Source organism: Trichomonas vaginalis, chromosome III (assembly GCF_026262505.1).
Source record: "Trichomonas vaginalis G3 chromosome III, whole genome shotgun sequence".
Lineage (NCBI taxonomy): Eukaryota > Parabasalia > Trichomonadida > Trichomonadidae > Trichomonas > Trichomonas vaginalis.
The window spans coordinates 24,999,175-25,014,130 of NC_067205.1; the positions used below are offsets into that span (position 1 = coordinate 24,999,175).

The 14,956-nt window shown below is 31.4% G+C and overlaps 3 protein-coding genes across 3 annotated transcripts, besides 7 other annotated features; 2 read left to right on the forward strand and 1 right to left on the reverse strand.

Moving 5' to 3' along the window:
- Positions 1-552: part of a mobile genetic element that runs on past the window's edge.
- Positions 21-347, forward strand: TVAGG3_0760270 (uncharacterized protein; the record flags this gene model as incomplete). The annotated part of the gene is made up of 1 exon (XM_001293600.1): positions 21-347. One exon carries the CDS (start codon positions 21-23, stop codon positions 345-347), a length of 327 nt encoding a protein of 108 aa, XP_001293601.1.
- A 483-nt stretch (positions 553-1,035) lies between the features above and the next one.
- Positions 1,036-1,729: a mobile genetic element.
- Positions 1,730-3,424: a mobile genetic element.
- Positions 3,425-4,865: a mobile genetic element.
- Positions 4,866-5,844: 979 nt separating this feature from the next.
- Positions 5,845-6,030: a mobile genetic element.
- Positions 6,031-7,428: 1,398 nt separating this feature from the next.
- On the forward strand, positions 7,429-9,667 carry TVAGG3_0760320 (spectrin binding; the record flags this gene model as incomplete). Its single annotated transcript, XM_001301973.1, has 1 exon — positions 7,437-9,665. The coding sequence occupies one exon, from the start codon at positions 7,437-7,439 to the stop codon at positions 9,663-9,665; it is 2,229 nt and encodes a 742-aa protein (XP_001301974.1).
- A 44-nt stretch (positions 9,668-9,711) lies between these two features.
- On the reverse strand, positions 9,712-11,282 carry TVAGG3_0760330 (cilia- and flagella-associated protein 45 family; the record flags this gene model as incomplete). The annotated part of the gene is made up of 1 exon (XM_001301972.1): positions 9,883-11,277. One exon carries the CDS (start codon positions 11,275-11,277, stop codon positions 9,883-9,885), a length of 1,395 nt encoding a protein of 464 aa, XP_001301973.1.
- A 1,833-nt stretch (positions 11,283-13,115) lies between these two features.
- Positions 13,116-13,959: a mobile genetic element.
- A 617-nt stretch (positions 13,960-14,576) lies between these two features.
- Positions 14,577-14,614: a mobile genetic element.
- Between the last annotated feature and the right edge of the window lie 342 nt (positions 14,615-14,956).

The following is a 14,956-nucleotide window of genomic DNA, read 5'->3' on the forward strand; positions in this document are numbered from 1 at the left end:
TTTTCTTTCTTTTTATATAAATGACGAAAACTATTGAGATAACAAACTACAACGGTCATGAGTTCAAGAATTTGTTCTTCGTTCCTCGTGAAAATACATTCTATCAGATACGAGGGAGAAAAGGTAAAGTTAGTTTGAGCGTTTATGAAGGAATGAAGAATGGAAAGTTTATACAAGCATACGATACAAACGGTAAACGTGTTTCATTAGCTTTGTCAAAACTTACTAACATTTATTTTGACAGTGATTTTGACTCTGACGATTGGAGTGACAGCAGCGATACTGAAGAATATGAAGTATTGTGTGAAGCACAGCAATGGGAAGAGTTGCAATACTTTTGTAAGTGAGAACGTTTATTTTTTCATTAGTGAAGTCGTTTGTGAAAACGTTAGTGAGGTGAAGTGGTTGGCGGCTTTGTAAATATTTAAGGTTAAGTTGGTGTTGTCGTTTGTGTTGTAAAATATACGTTAACAGTTTTGTAAAGTGTCAAATTCACATATAATGTGTAAGGAGGCGCGCAGTGCCTCAGTACACTTGTTATGTATACTAACTGAAGTTACAACAGAATATTTATCAGAAAATCAGGATCTTTCTGAGAAACAGATCTTTATTTGCAACGATATCCTAACGAGGGTTAATTTAATTTAATTTTTATTTTTTATTTCAAGTTTGAGTAAACTTTCAAGATAATCTATATAAGCCTTTTGATGTTCTTCATCTAGATTCTTGTTTAATATGTGATGAATTTGATTTTTTTTTGAAAATTCAAGATAAAATTCTTTTTTATCTTGATCAACAACATGAACAATTCGAGTACAGCGTAACATTTCATCAATATTTTCTGTTTTCTTCGTTTCTAGATATTTTTCAAATATTTCTTGCGGAATCTCATTTTGATATACCCATTTATTTTTTTCCGGATGCTGATCTTTGTACTTAACGAAATATTGCTTGACTATTCGCTCAGAAACAACATATTCGATCTCTTTTCTCTTTCTCATTGAATATTTGTGACACTTTTGAATTCAATCAAATCAAAAATATTTGAAATTGCTAGAATTTTTTTCTTTCTCATGAATATTTGAAATGACTCAAAAGGAAAACTCGTTCGATTCAATTCAATTTTGAATCAGAATTTTTTAAGGACCAATAAATCAAATTATGTTAAGAAAATCTTTTTTAACTCAGAGTATCAAAAGTACGTTAAACCTTCAATTTTATCTCATGTCGGAAAGCGAACCGACAATAGTGGAAGAGAATCAAACTATATCAGTATCCATCCAAGCTATTGTTGATGAAGAAAAAGGAGATGGAGCTGATATGCTGGATTTAATTCAAAATGAATTGAATTCCCGTAAAAAATTGAAATATAGAATGGAAATACCTGAAAATCCCCCAATTCCAATTCTCAAGGAAAGATATAGCAAATTAAAATTTACAGATCCTACAGAAGCTGCTATATTTATTGCAAAAGATTCATATAATTCTTTTTATCCATTAAATTTTGAGCAAGGAAAAAAGTTTCGTTGTCCTAACTGCCAATTTTGCATGGAGCTTGTAAAGACTCATGAAAATGGTCAACTTTTCTTCATTCCAGTAATTAAACACAAGCATAGAGCAAAGCAATGCAAGCCGAGTAACAATATACCAAAAATTCTTAAGTTGCAAGCAGGAAAAAAAGTCTATGAATTAGCAAATTCTGATAATGTTCCTCAATGCAAAGAAATTTGAGTGTGGGACAAACTATCCAGTGTCACTTTTTTATTAACCTTATTTTAAAAAATTAATAAAATAATAATAAAAAATTATTTGAATCTTTTACATTAATTGTTTCTTTTTTAAAAGTACCTTTAAAGTACAATAAACAAGATTTGAATCTATTGATCCTTGTTGCAAACTTGAATATATTGCTTCAAGCATTTTTGAGAGTAGCCCATGCTAGCTTTTATCTCTTCTTGGATACCAAACTGGAGGAGCTCCATAGTGTTGAATATCACGGGCTCCATACAACAAATTGAATAAGGTATTTCAAAATTTGAAGGAAATGGTCCATCATTGAATGTAGTGGCCGGGAATTGAATGACATACAGATAGTTTGAGGAAATTTGTTATAAATTATAATATAATTGAAGAATTAATTATCAAAACAAGTCTAAGAGCCATTTGTCAGATTTTCCCGAAATGCAAGGTTAAGATTTTAGCAGCGACTAACTTTGAGTGTACATATATAATTGTTATACTGAGTACTTTCTATCTGTGTTACTTATTTGAGTCTAAGAGCCATTTGTCAGATTTTCCCGAAATGCAAGGTTAAGATTTTAGCAGCGACTAACTTTGAGTGTACATATATAATTGTTATACTGAGTACTTTCTATCTGTGTTACTTATTTGAGTCTAAGAGCCATTTGTCAGATTTTCCCGAAATGCAAGGTTAAGATTTAGCAGCGACTAACTTTGAGTGTACATATATAATTGTTATACTGAGTACTTTCTATCTGTGTTACTTATTTGAGTCTAAGAGCCATTTGTCAGATTTTCCCGAAATGCAAGGTTAAGATTTTAGCAGCGACTAACTTTGAGTGTACATATATAATTGTTATACTGAGTACTTTCTATCTGTGTTACTTATTTGAGTCTAAGAGCCATTTGTCAGATTTTCCCGAAATGCAAGGTTAAGATTTTAGCAGCGACTAACTTTGAGTGTACATATATAATTGTTATACTGAGTACTTTCTATCTGTGTTACTTATTTGAGTCTAAGAGCCATTTGTCAGATTTTCCCGAAATGCAAGGTTAAGATTTTAGCAGCGACTAACTTTGAGTGTACATATATAATTGTTATACTGAGTACTTTCTATCTGTGTTACTTATTTGAGTCTAAGAGCCATTTGTCAGATTTTCCCGAAATGCAAGGTTAAGATTTTAGCAGCGACTAACTTTGAGTGTACATATATAATTGTTATACTGAGTACTTTCTATCTGTGTTACTTATTTGAGTCTAAGAGCCATTTGTCAGATTTTCCCGAAATGCAAGGTTAAGATTTTAGCAGCGACTAACTTTGAGTGTACATATATAATTGTTATACTGAGTACTTTCTATCTGTGTTACTTATTTGAGTCTAAGAGCCATTTGTCAGATTTTCCCGAAATGCAAGGTTAAGATTTTAGCAGCGACTAACTTTGAGTGTACATATATAATTGTTATACTGAGTACTTTCTATCTGTGTTACTTATTTGAGTCTAAGAGTCATTTCTACCATAGAACTAGATATTGTCTCTCATTAAATATATATAACTGTAAACTGCTTAATTCATTTATCTATTTAGATAAAATTATATTTATATAAGATTTCATGTTATTATTTCATCTTTATTATTTTTTTATTCCTTTGAAAAGTGACACTGGATAGTTTGTCCCTTTCTCAAGAAATTTTTGCAAAAGAATTGAATATTCCCAATGCAACTTATACGATGTTCCATAATATAGTAAATAAACTTAAAGGAACCACAAAAGGGGATAGAATTCAATCTTACAATTATTTCTCAACAATTTTTTCAATCATAAACAAAATCGAACAAGGATTCTGCGAAATGATTTTAGTTAAAGAAGTTAACAATGAAATTGAATTGCATACATTTAAGAAAGGTGATGAATTACCTGAAAATTCAAAAGACTTTCAAATTTATTCATTTATTGTAATTCCTCCAATAACTCATTTTTACATGCAAACACAAGCTTTTTGCGGAATAATTCAAATTGATGGAACATTTTTATTTTGTATTAAAAAAGGAAACTTACTCATTATTGGTACACCTGCACCAAATAATAGACTTATCCCTATTGCATTTGCATGGTCTGTTAGTGAAAATACGATAACAATTAAGGATATGCTCACTAAATTGAAATCTTTTATTCCACCAAGCAGATTCAAGAATATTTATTCCGATCAAGGTCCGGCAATTATAGCTGCTGTTAGAGAATCAGGCTTTTCTTGCGATCATAAATTTTGCTTACGTCATTTTGCAACAAAAAGGGAATACATCAATGTCTATTCCGAAATTGTTGAAGTCGCTTACGCAGACCATCCTCAAAAACGAATTGACTTGATTAAAAAGTTAGAAACTCGTTTACAAGAGGAATATCCAAACCGCGAAAATAATCAGGATCTCTTTAAGTACTTAGATAGTATTAACCCATTTGAAGGATTCGCTGACTACACCGCTGGCATACTCACAACATCTCTTATTGAATCCCTTAATGCCGAAATTAAAGATAAATGGGATACATATGAACCCGCCGAACTAATTATCCGTCTCATTGAACATGAATTCAATCTTGTTAAAAATGTTTTAACAGGTGATTTTAAATCAGATAATATTATCAAAAATCTAAATGAAACTTTGAAACATTCAGATATGTTTAGCTCGGTATTATATGATCCAATTCAAGAATTATATTATGCAACTTTTGGTCGCTATACATATTGCGTAAAAATTATGTCAGATTCACAATATTCATGCACATGTAAGCACATCGAATTATACGGATTACCTTGTATTCATGTAATCGCCGTATTGAATCACTTTTCGAACAAAAATCTTCTTAAAAATTTGAATGATGCAGTTCATGCTCGCTTCAAATGTTCAGAGTTTATGACTCCTGTGGAAGATTTAATGAAATTTTATGTTGACCAAGCATCTTTAAAAATTCCCGGAATAAATTTCAACCTGGGAGAGATTGAAAAATTAAGGGGAAAAAGGACTAGGATTAAAGCATTTTACGAAAAGTGATGCTGTGTTGTTAGTTATTTATTTACTTTTTTTAATATTTTTTAAAAAAATAAAAGAAAATTCAAATAATTTTGTATCTCCCATGATATATCGACCCACGAGTACTAATGTGGCTATAATTAGAGATTGCAACTCTATTATGATCATAGTCCGGTGATATACAATAAGATTCAAATTTTGAAAGAATTAAATTAATAAAATCCCGGTGAAAAAAATAAAAACAGCTTCTAAAAGTATAGTTATCTTAAAATACGAACTTTAACACAAGTTTTTTGATCCAATAGAAAATTGAATTCTTTGAATAAATAAAATATTTTATGTATTAACATATTAAATTTCCTAATTATTTTTTCTTCTTGGGAAAATTTTTGAATTCGAATAGAAAATTCAATAAATTGAAATTGGGTTGAAAGAATTCTCCATATTAACTTGTCATATATTTCAGATCATATAAATTAAGTTAATTAAATTTTTTAAAAACCTTAATAGGATAAAAAAAGAATTTACACTCTCTCACTTTGAAAACGTAGAAAATGCCAATCTATTGGTATACATTTTAGTTTTGTTAAGTTTACAAAACGATTACTCTAGATTTTAAAGATTTATCAAGAATTTAGAGAATATCCTTCTCAAAACAACTTCAATAGCGAAGGATTAGTATTGAATCGGATTTGTAACATAATTATAGTACATTACAATACAATTTCTCCGACTTTTAAATATTTTTGAAATATTTACAAAATATGCTCTTTCTGTCATCGATACTTTAATACAGAGCAAATTTAGTAAATGTCATCACGTTATTTTTTCATAAATCGTTTTCGAACTTTTGAAATATTTATTTTAAACCAGTTTTCTACATTTAATATGTGAATTATATCAAAAGTAGATGGGCGATACTTGTAAATCTATTTAAACTATTAGTTTGCTATTATTGAAGAACTTTATAATTTTTTTTTCTTATGTATGGAATTAAAGATAATTTTGCTGATTCCAACTGGTTTTTCTATATGAGTTAAATATGCCAAGTGAAATTGGACTTGCCAATATTGTAAATTGAAGTATGGACTATATATAGATTTTCATTGATTGATGAATAACTCGGAGTAATGTAATTGTTGATAATGAAAAATAGTTTTCAATTGCTGGTAAGGGCCAATGTATGTTCAATAGCTCCGAAAGCAAAAAATGCACGTTTAGAAAAAGACGACGACGATTAAATTACAAAATCAATAATGACCCAGCATTTCGCGTACCAAGCTTTTGTGCAATAACAATCCAGTTCCTCGACGCGCTTTCTGTTGCTAACTCAATCAATTTCTTATCTTCTTCTGATGTAAATTTGCATTTGAGAGAATTATTTTTTGTCTTGGACTGTGAAATCGGCTGAATGATCTCTGTATCGTAGAAGAACTTCATGTATTGAAGATCTGGTATGAGGGTAGTAATCGGAGGCAAACTAACTTGCATCGGGAATCAAAGTATATAAATGATTTGATTTGAAAATTAGTTATTGAGAGCAAAATGGTCCTTATTCCTCTCAAATTTGGATTTCTGGTTCACAATTAATTGTGAAGCAATCTCAATTTTTGACCTGAAATTTGAATATCAAAATCACAATTTCATCGTACCGGCAATTGAACAATCAAGATATCGTTAAATCCAAATATCAAAACCAGTTTCTTTTCTTATTTTCCCGTAGGTTGCAATTTTTCTGATTTTTATTGAAATTTTTTTGATAATTTTGTTAATATTAATTACTTTTACATCACCACGATAAAATTAAATTTTGGACAAATAAAATTTTATACAAACCGAAAATGTGACATAATTCAAAAATAAGAAATATTTGATTTAAAACTTTGTGAAATAATCATTTTAAACATTTACACAGAATATTAATTTTCAAATGCTTCCAAAATATTGTGAAAATTTTATCAATTGTTCGAAATTTTATTTACATCAGCTTCCATTATTCATCAACAATTATTTCCTCTAATTCACAAATATAGGTATTTCATTTTATATTTAGGATCGGCAATTACAAAGGGCTATTCTCTGATTTTATTGCCATTATGACAAACTCACGATTAATTTTATTCTTTTTCAACTTGGAGCAACAGTCTATTAATTAACTTGCTATTCATTTTCAAATTTTGTATCCAAATTTTTAGCCTGCGACTATTAACTCCTTACATAAATATCTCGTTAACAAGTTAGCTATGATTAGAGATTATTTATGATAAATTCTAGTTTGCTTTGCTTTTTTCTTAAAAATTGTATTCCAAAGCATAAATACCCTATAATTTCTGTAATTCTGCATCATAGTTATGGCCAGAAAAGCATTTATTATAACTCTTCATAAAAAGAATTGTATCATCGAGGATGATTCTTGCATGAACTTATTTCTGGATATGAAATTATACGTTCTCTGGGCATATATTAACGAATACTTACTTCATTGATATAGACATTGAAGATTATTCGAATTTGATCAATTATTACCGAAAATAATTAAATTTGTAACAGGAAAAGAAAAGAAACGGTATGCTTGGTCAGAAATCAGTTTAATTCATTTCATGCTCAAATCTGACGATAAACGATAGTTCAAATCGAAATTTTGATTTTTCTTTTTTTAAGATTAAATGCTTCGAGATGTAGAAATCTATGAAGCGTTAAGGCTTGATGATTTAGCGTATATTCTTACAGTCCGATTTGAGAAACCATTATTGGATTTACCTAAGGAAGATACTCCACCTGGCCTCATGAAACAGATGACACTTGTTCAAGCCGCTGCATATTTTAGAGCGGAAAAATGCTTCACATACTTCTTTAAAAGAATGAAAAAGGTCAATATCTCATCCGATCAGATACATTTGATTCACTTTGCGGCTGCTGGCGGAAATATCAATATAATATCATCTATATTAAATAGAATGGATGTGATTAATAAGCAAGATGCTGATAGAAATACTCCTCTTCATTACGCAGTCAATGACAATAATTTTGAAGTTGCTCGATACCTATTAGATTGTCATGCGAATCCAAATGCTCAGAATTCCGAAGGCATTTCGCCAGCACATGTGGCCGCTATCAATGGCAATGTTGCGATTCTCAGATTACTTTACGATTCCGGAAGCTCTCTGAAGCAGATAAACTGCATGGGGTGGTTTCCTATCTTCTATGCCGTCAAGTACGGCCACAGTGATGCTGCTTTGTTCTTAGTTCAAAAACAATGTTTCGATCCTTCAATAGAATCATTCTTTTCTCTCGCACAATTAGCTACCTCATACGGAATGAACGATGTTGTTCGCACTCTCATAAATTTAGGAATTAATACTTTTCAGCCAAATCACAATTATTGGACGATTATACACTCTGCTGCAGCTTCTGGCAATACAGAGTTATTTATTCACATGTATAATGCATTCGGACCAGAACCTTTTTATCAAACTGATAGATTACAGAGAAATGCTGCTCATATTGCAGCAATCAACGGACAATTAGAAATTATCAAAGCAATAGAAGGTATAGGTATTAATATGTTCAATTCGAAAGATAAATATGGTATGACACCATTCATGCTAGCAGTAGATTGCTCGAATCGACATATTATTGATTATTTAATGCCAAAATCAGATTTGTCAGTTACTGATAAGAACGGGCGAACATTACTGCATATAGCTGTGGAAAATAATGATATTCCTTTAACGGGGTTATTCTTAGAAAATAATTTTGATCCAAATGTACTAGATAACAAAGGTAGAACGCCATTATTCTGCGCAGTAGAGAAGTCTCTTAGGAATCCCATAGTTGTTTTGCTTTTACAGCATGGATGCGATCCGAATATAAAGTCATTCGATGGAAATACAATCATATCATGCAGTGTTGTCAAAGCTCCACAGTTGCTTCAAGTCCTACTTGCTGCCGGAGCTGATATTGTAGCAACAAATAGTAAAGGATGGAATTGTCTGCATTTCGCTGCAATTTCAAGTTCAATTTCGGTTTTTGATCAATTGTTGGCCGACCAATCAGCCAAACTACTTTTGAATCAAACTACTAACAATGGCGAAACTCCCTTCTACTTAGCATGCATGAACGGAAAGACGTCAATTGTAATAAATCTCCTCACAAAAATGGCAAAGATTTTGCAAAAAGTGACACCGGATGAAGGGATTGATTTTCGATTTATCAATCAAGCAGATAAAAAAGGAAATTCGCCATTAATGGCTGCAATCCAGAGGGGATATTCAGACATAGCATCGAATCTTCTTAACAACAGCGAAATTGACCTAAATATCCAAAACGATGAAGGCAAGACAGCATTCCATATTGCTGTTGAGAGCTGGATGAACAAGACATCAATCGATATTTCTAACATTACGAAAGTTTTTGTCAACATGAGAGATAATCAAGGACTTTCGCCTTTTCTTTTGGCTTCAAAGCTTGGGAATTGCGAACTTGTTGCTGTATTAGTAACAAACCCACGCATCAGGTGCGATCTTATATCCAATGAAGGCATGAATGCGGCAAATTACGCTGCACATAGCATGAATCGGAACTTGCTTATGATTTTAAAGTACTCAATGAGAGTGGACATGACAAGAAAACACTTCGGAGTCGCTCCAATTGATATAATTGCAGCAGAACAACACGTTTACAGCGATGAAGAGGAAGAACCATACGAAATAAAGGCAGTGTCTGATTACTCAATTTATGAAGAGGAAGAAGAATTCATGTACAGCGATACAGAAGATTCTGACCCACAGAATGCTGACGTTCCAGATGCGATGCCAATGTGGCTTCAGAATGGAGATGTTTTTATTTCTAGAACAAGAGATAATTTGTTTGATAATCAAGAAAATATGAAGTGAAATAAATATAGAGTTTTAATGTTTTTAATTCAAAAAATCAATTTTGCTCTTTTTTTTTGTTTTAACTAATAAACTTTATAAGTGTAAACACTTAAATATAATTATGCCAAAATATCAATTGATAACATTAAATCAATATTTATAAATTCTCGTTAGATCAAACTATAGCCATAATACGAATATAACAAACAATAATAAAATCTAATGTGAATGTAATTTAATGGATTCTGAACTTCCTATTTCTGAGGTCAGTAATATATTTTTCAGGAACACCTTCTTCTTCGAGCATTTTCACCTTTTGATCTCGGACAGATTCCAAGTTTTCAATGTAATCTTTCTTCATATCCTCGAGATGCTTCTGTTCATCAAGATCAACAAGTGGCTGAAGATTTCTTGCTTCAATTTTAGCTCTTATATCATTTTGCAAGTATGTTCTGTATTCTTCATCACGTTTCCTCTTCTCTTCCAGCCGTCTTTGCCTTTCTTCTTCTTGCTTGCGTGATATTTCAAGTGCCTTCTGGAACTCTTCACGATCTCGTTTAGCTTCTTCAATCATACGAAGTTTTTTGATCCGAATTTCTTCTTCTCTTGCGAGTCTCATTTCTTCCTGGATTTTTCGTCTTCTCTCCTGCTCTGAGAGTTCTCTATCTCTCTGCTTTTTCTCGTTCTCACTTTGCACTCTTCTCATTTGTAATTCATCTTGTTTCTCACCATCATCGATTTCTTTCTGTTGCTGTCTTCTTAAAACATCAATCTCTTTTTCCCTCTGTTCTTGACGCCTTCTTTTCTCTTCCTGCTTCTTCCTTTCTTTCTCTGCTTCTTGACGTTGGAATTCAATGAGTTTTTGATCTTCTTCTAGTTCGCGTTTCTTCTCTTCTTGCTTGCGACGTATTGCTGCTGCATTTGCCTCCATGCATTGTTTTGAGAATTCTTGATTTCTCCGAATTCTTTCTTCTTGTTCTTTTCTTTCTTCTTCCCTAGCGCGTTTGTAATCTTCTTGTTGGAGCTCAATTTCGCGCTGTCTCTGTTTCCTTTGTTCCTCTGCAAGTTTCTTTCGTTCTTCAATTTGTTGTAACAAAAATGTTGACATTTGCTTTTGATTTTCTGCTCTCTTTCGTTCTCTTTCTGCGTATATATCTAACGCTTCTTTGCGGTGGGCTTCAAGTATTTCTGCTTCTTGCTCTGCTCGCTTTTTTTCTTCTTCTTGCCTCTTTCTGTTCTCAATAATTTGGGCTGCTTGTAAAGATTTGATTCGAGCAACAAGAACATCAGTATTTATAGCTTTAACTTCATCAAGTTCTTCGTTTTGAATAGATCTTGCTTTGGCAAGGACAGCTTCGTTCTTTTTGATTTGATTTTCAGTTTGCTGCATTTTGGCAACTTCCTGTTTTATTTTATCGTTAGCTTCGATAGCTTCACGCTTTTCGTAGATCTCTTGAAACTTCTGTTTCTTCTTTTCTTCTTTTTTCTTTTCCTTATTTTCGCGTTCAACAGGTGTTAGATGTTTTGCTTCCTTTTTCATGCGTTTCCAGTCTTGTTTTGATATGATGACCGCATTATTTCCAACACTTGAAACGGGAGTTCGGTATTTCTTGATGTTGCGATGCCTCATTCTCGAATTTCTTAAGGGTGCACCCGTATGTACGTTTATTTGAGAGGAGGAGGATTACCCTCTCAATTTTGATGGATTCGTTAGTTTATTTTCTCGATGAATATGCAATAAATTTTGATTTTTACCTTATCAATATACTTCATATAATATACACATGTTCATGTAAAAACTTTTTTCCAAAATCCTCAGGAATTAAGGGATTTTTGAATTTAGGGATGCGACGGTTTTACGCCATGACCGTTTAAAAATAGAATAATACGCCATTTTTGGGGCCGAATGGCGGGTACGAAGTACCAGCCATTCGGCCGAATAACAAAACAATACAAAATTATCGCCGTCCTTTTTTTTCTTTCTTTCTTTCTCTTTTTTTTCCTCTCTCTCTCTTTCTTTTCTCTTTCCTCTTTTTACTCCTCTTTCTCTTTTCATCATTAAACGTAGAAAGATATATTAATATTATTTTAAAATTAAAAAAAATAAAGAAAGTATAATAAGTAATTATTTAGTTATCGATATATATATGTAAAGTGATAATCTGAGGATAATCTGAGGAGGAGTCTGAGGATTAGACCGAGGAGTAGTTTGAGGAGTTTGATGATAATCTGAGGAGGAGTTTGAGGAGTAGTCTGAGGAGTTTGAGGATAATCTGAGGAGTTGTCTGAGGAGTAGTTTCAGGAGTTGTCTGAGGAGTAGTTTCAGGAGTTGTCTGAGGATAATCTGAGGAGTTTGAGGAGTAGTCTGAGGAGTTTGAGGAGTAGTCTGAGGAGTTTGAGGATAATCTGAGGAGTTTGAGGATAATCTGAGGAGTTTGAGGAGTAGTTTCAGGAGTTGTCTGAGGATAATTTGAGGAGTTTGAGGAGTAGTCTGAGGAGTTTGAGGATAATCTGAGGAGTTTGAGGATAATCTGAGGAGGAGTCTGAGGATTAGACCGAGGAGTAGTCTGAGGAGTTTGAGGATAATCTGAGGAGGAGTTTGAGGAGGAGTTTGAGGATAATCTGAGGAGTAGTTTCAGGAGTAGTCTGAGGACTAGTCTGAGGATAATCTGAGGAGGAGTTTGAGGATAATCTGAGGAGGGGTCTGAGGATAATCTGAGGAGTAGTTTGAGGATAATCTGAGGAGTAGTTTCAGGAGTAGTCTGAGGACTAGTCTCAGGACTAGTCTGATGAGGAGGACTCTAAGGAGTAGTCTGAAGAGTAGTCTCAGGAGGAAGATCTGAGGAGGAGTCTTATGAGGAAGATCTGAGGAGTAGTCTGATGAGGAGGGGTCTAAGGAGTAGTCTGAGGATGATGAGTAATCTGATAAGGAGTAGTCTGAGGATGATCTGAGGATAACCTGATGACTAGTCTAGGAGTGGTCTAATAAAAATGTAAAATATTTTCAAAGAAAAAATTCTATGAATTTTATATTTTAATTCTGGGCATTATACTGAATATCAAAATTTGAAATTGAAAACGCCAAAAAATTGATAATCCACATTCAATATTTTGTAAGTGGCGTACTTTTTGAATATTCGCCATACGCCTTGGTGTTCTCAATTTTGAATTCGCCTTTATTTGGGCGACCTCAGAAAAATACGCCATTAAGAAAATATTGTATGAGATTTTAAATTTGAACACGCTCTACCTTAAGGAATTAAATTTATTAAGATATATTTATATATAATAAACGATTACTTAAAAAAAAAGTATTTCATCGCTTATGTAAGTTTCAAAAAAATCACGAAAATAAAAAAATCAAGATTAAAATTTTATTTTTAATTTTTGAATTTCTCAAATGGCGAAATTTTTGGGCGAACAAAAAAAATGTACGCCCGGTCAAATGGCGTGTTTAACGCATCCCTATTTGAATTTTAAGAATTTTTTCGAATTTTTTCGAAAAAAAAATATTTTCAGAACAGCCTTAACGGCTAAGATTTAGGAACAATGTTAAGTATCAAAAAGAAAGGAGGTCTGATATAGACAACATATATCGTTGAAGGTTGAAAAAATCTCTAATATTTGAGCCCAAAATTTCAAATTTTAATTTTTTGAAAAAAGAGGCCACCCGTATGTACGTTTATTTGCGAGGAGAGGATTATATTTTTGAAAGGGTGAAACATTATGAATATGTTAATTATATAATAATATGTATTATTCTAAAAAGAAAAAATAAAGCACGTTAAAATTTTTCTTTCTTGATTTTTTACAAAATCTACTTAGAATTATGCAAAATATGACTAAATAATTATAAATTTCAAGTTAAATTTTAATTTTGATAAATAATTTAAATTTCAAAATATCAAGTTCAGTTCGACTATGTATGTAGTAATTCCTCAATAAAGTGCCAAAACCCTATTAAAATATATGAACATTTTCAACATTTTAATGTTTTTATTTAAAAATTTGTTGGAATATGAGCTTCAAACAATTATGTAAATAAAAATAATTAAATGTATTTATTCGTATTACAACCGTAGTAAGTCGATTCTTCCTTTCTTCTACTGAGGTTTGAATTTGATTTCGAATTGTAAAGAGATTCAAAGGGAAAATACTAGCGGATAAAAACTACCTCCATGAAAGGGTCATAATGGAGTCAAGTTGTATTTTTTGATATTTTTTGCTTTTCGAGCCTAAATAGGTAGCCAAGATAATGCCTAAAAATAAGGTTCTAAATTCTGAAGTTTACATGATCCTCTCGTGTGCACCCTTAAGAAGCTTTAAAAAAATGCAAAAAAAATGTAATAAAATAAAAAAATTTTTAGTATCGATAGTCTGAAATATGTTGTTTACTTAAGCCGCGAGCGAAGCGAGCGGCTTAGTTTCGTAATTTCATACAATATTTAAATAAAAACTCTTAAAAGATTTAAATAAATAGAATTGTTTTAGGAGGAAGGTGTTGCTAAGTTGTGTTTCAGCCAACAAAGCTTGGAATGATTGCTTTTAACTTATGAATTCATAAAAAATAATACTCAAGTATTAATCCTATAGAATCATAAATAATATAATGATGATGTTGTTTTCATGAATCATTTTTTTTAAGGGGAAATAAAATGAAAATTTGTTAAATTTCACCTGAAAGGGATGTGATTAGCAAAATAATGGTTTTGAAATCTAACAACGATTTATATATTAGGTATAGTTGTGAAAATTCACTCATATTTAAAGAATTAATATAATAAACTTTAATAAAAATGAACTATTATTGAGATATTCTTTAATTAAAATTTAATGTAATATCTAACGAATTACATAAGTTATTATGAATATGGATCTATTTTTGAATTAGAAAGAGAAATATCAAGTGCTTGATTATGTGAGAATGGCTGTTGTAAACAGAAATTCATCAAAAGTGACACCTCAGAAAATATTGAATTTTTGGAACTTTTGATAGAGCACGTTTTTAAATATTAATTAAAGTAAATGTATATTTTGTAAAGATTCTTTTTAATAAAAAAATTTTGAAGAAGAACACAAAATCTTCTGAAAAATAATATCACATAAACTCATATTATTTTCTAATATATAACTATTTTATATAAAAATCAAATTCAATGATCTTAAAAGCGAAGGATAAACCTCAAAATTTACGAATATAATGAGTGGGAATATAATGCTTATCTATCATAAAACTATATGAAATATCAATTTTTGCTTTACGCCTATTCCCACTCATTATATTCGTAATTTTTGAGGTTTATCCTTCG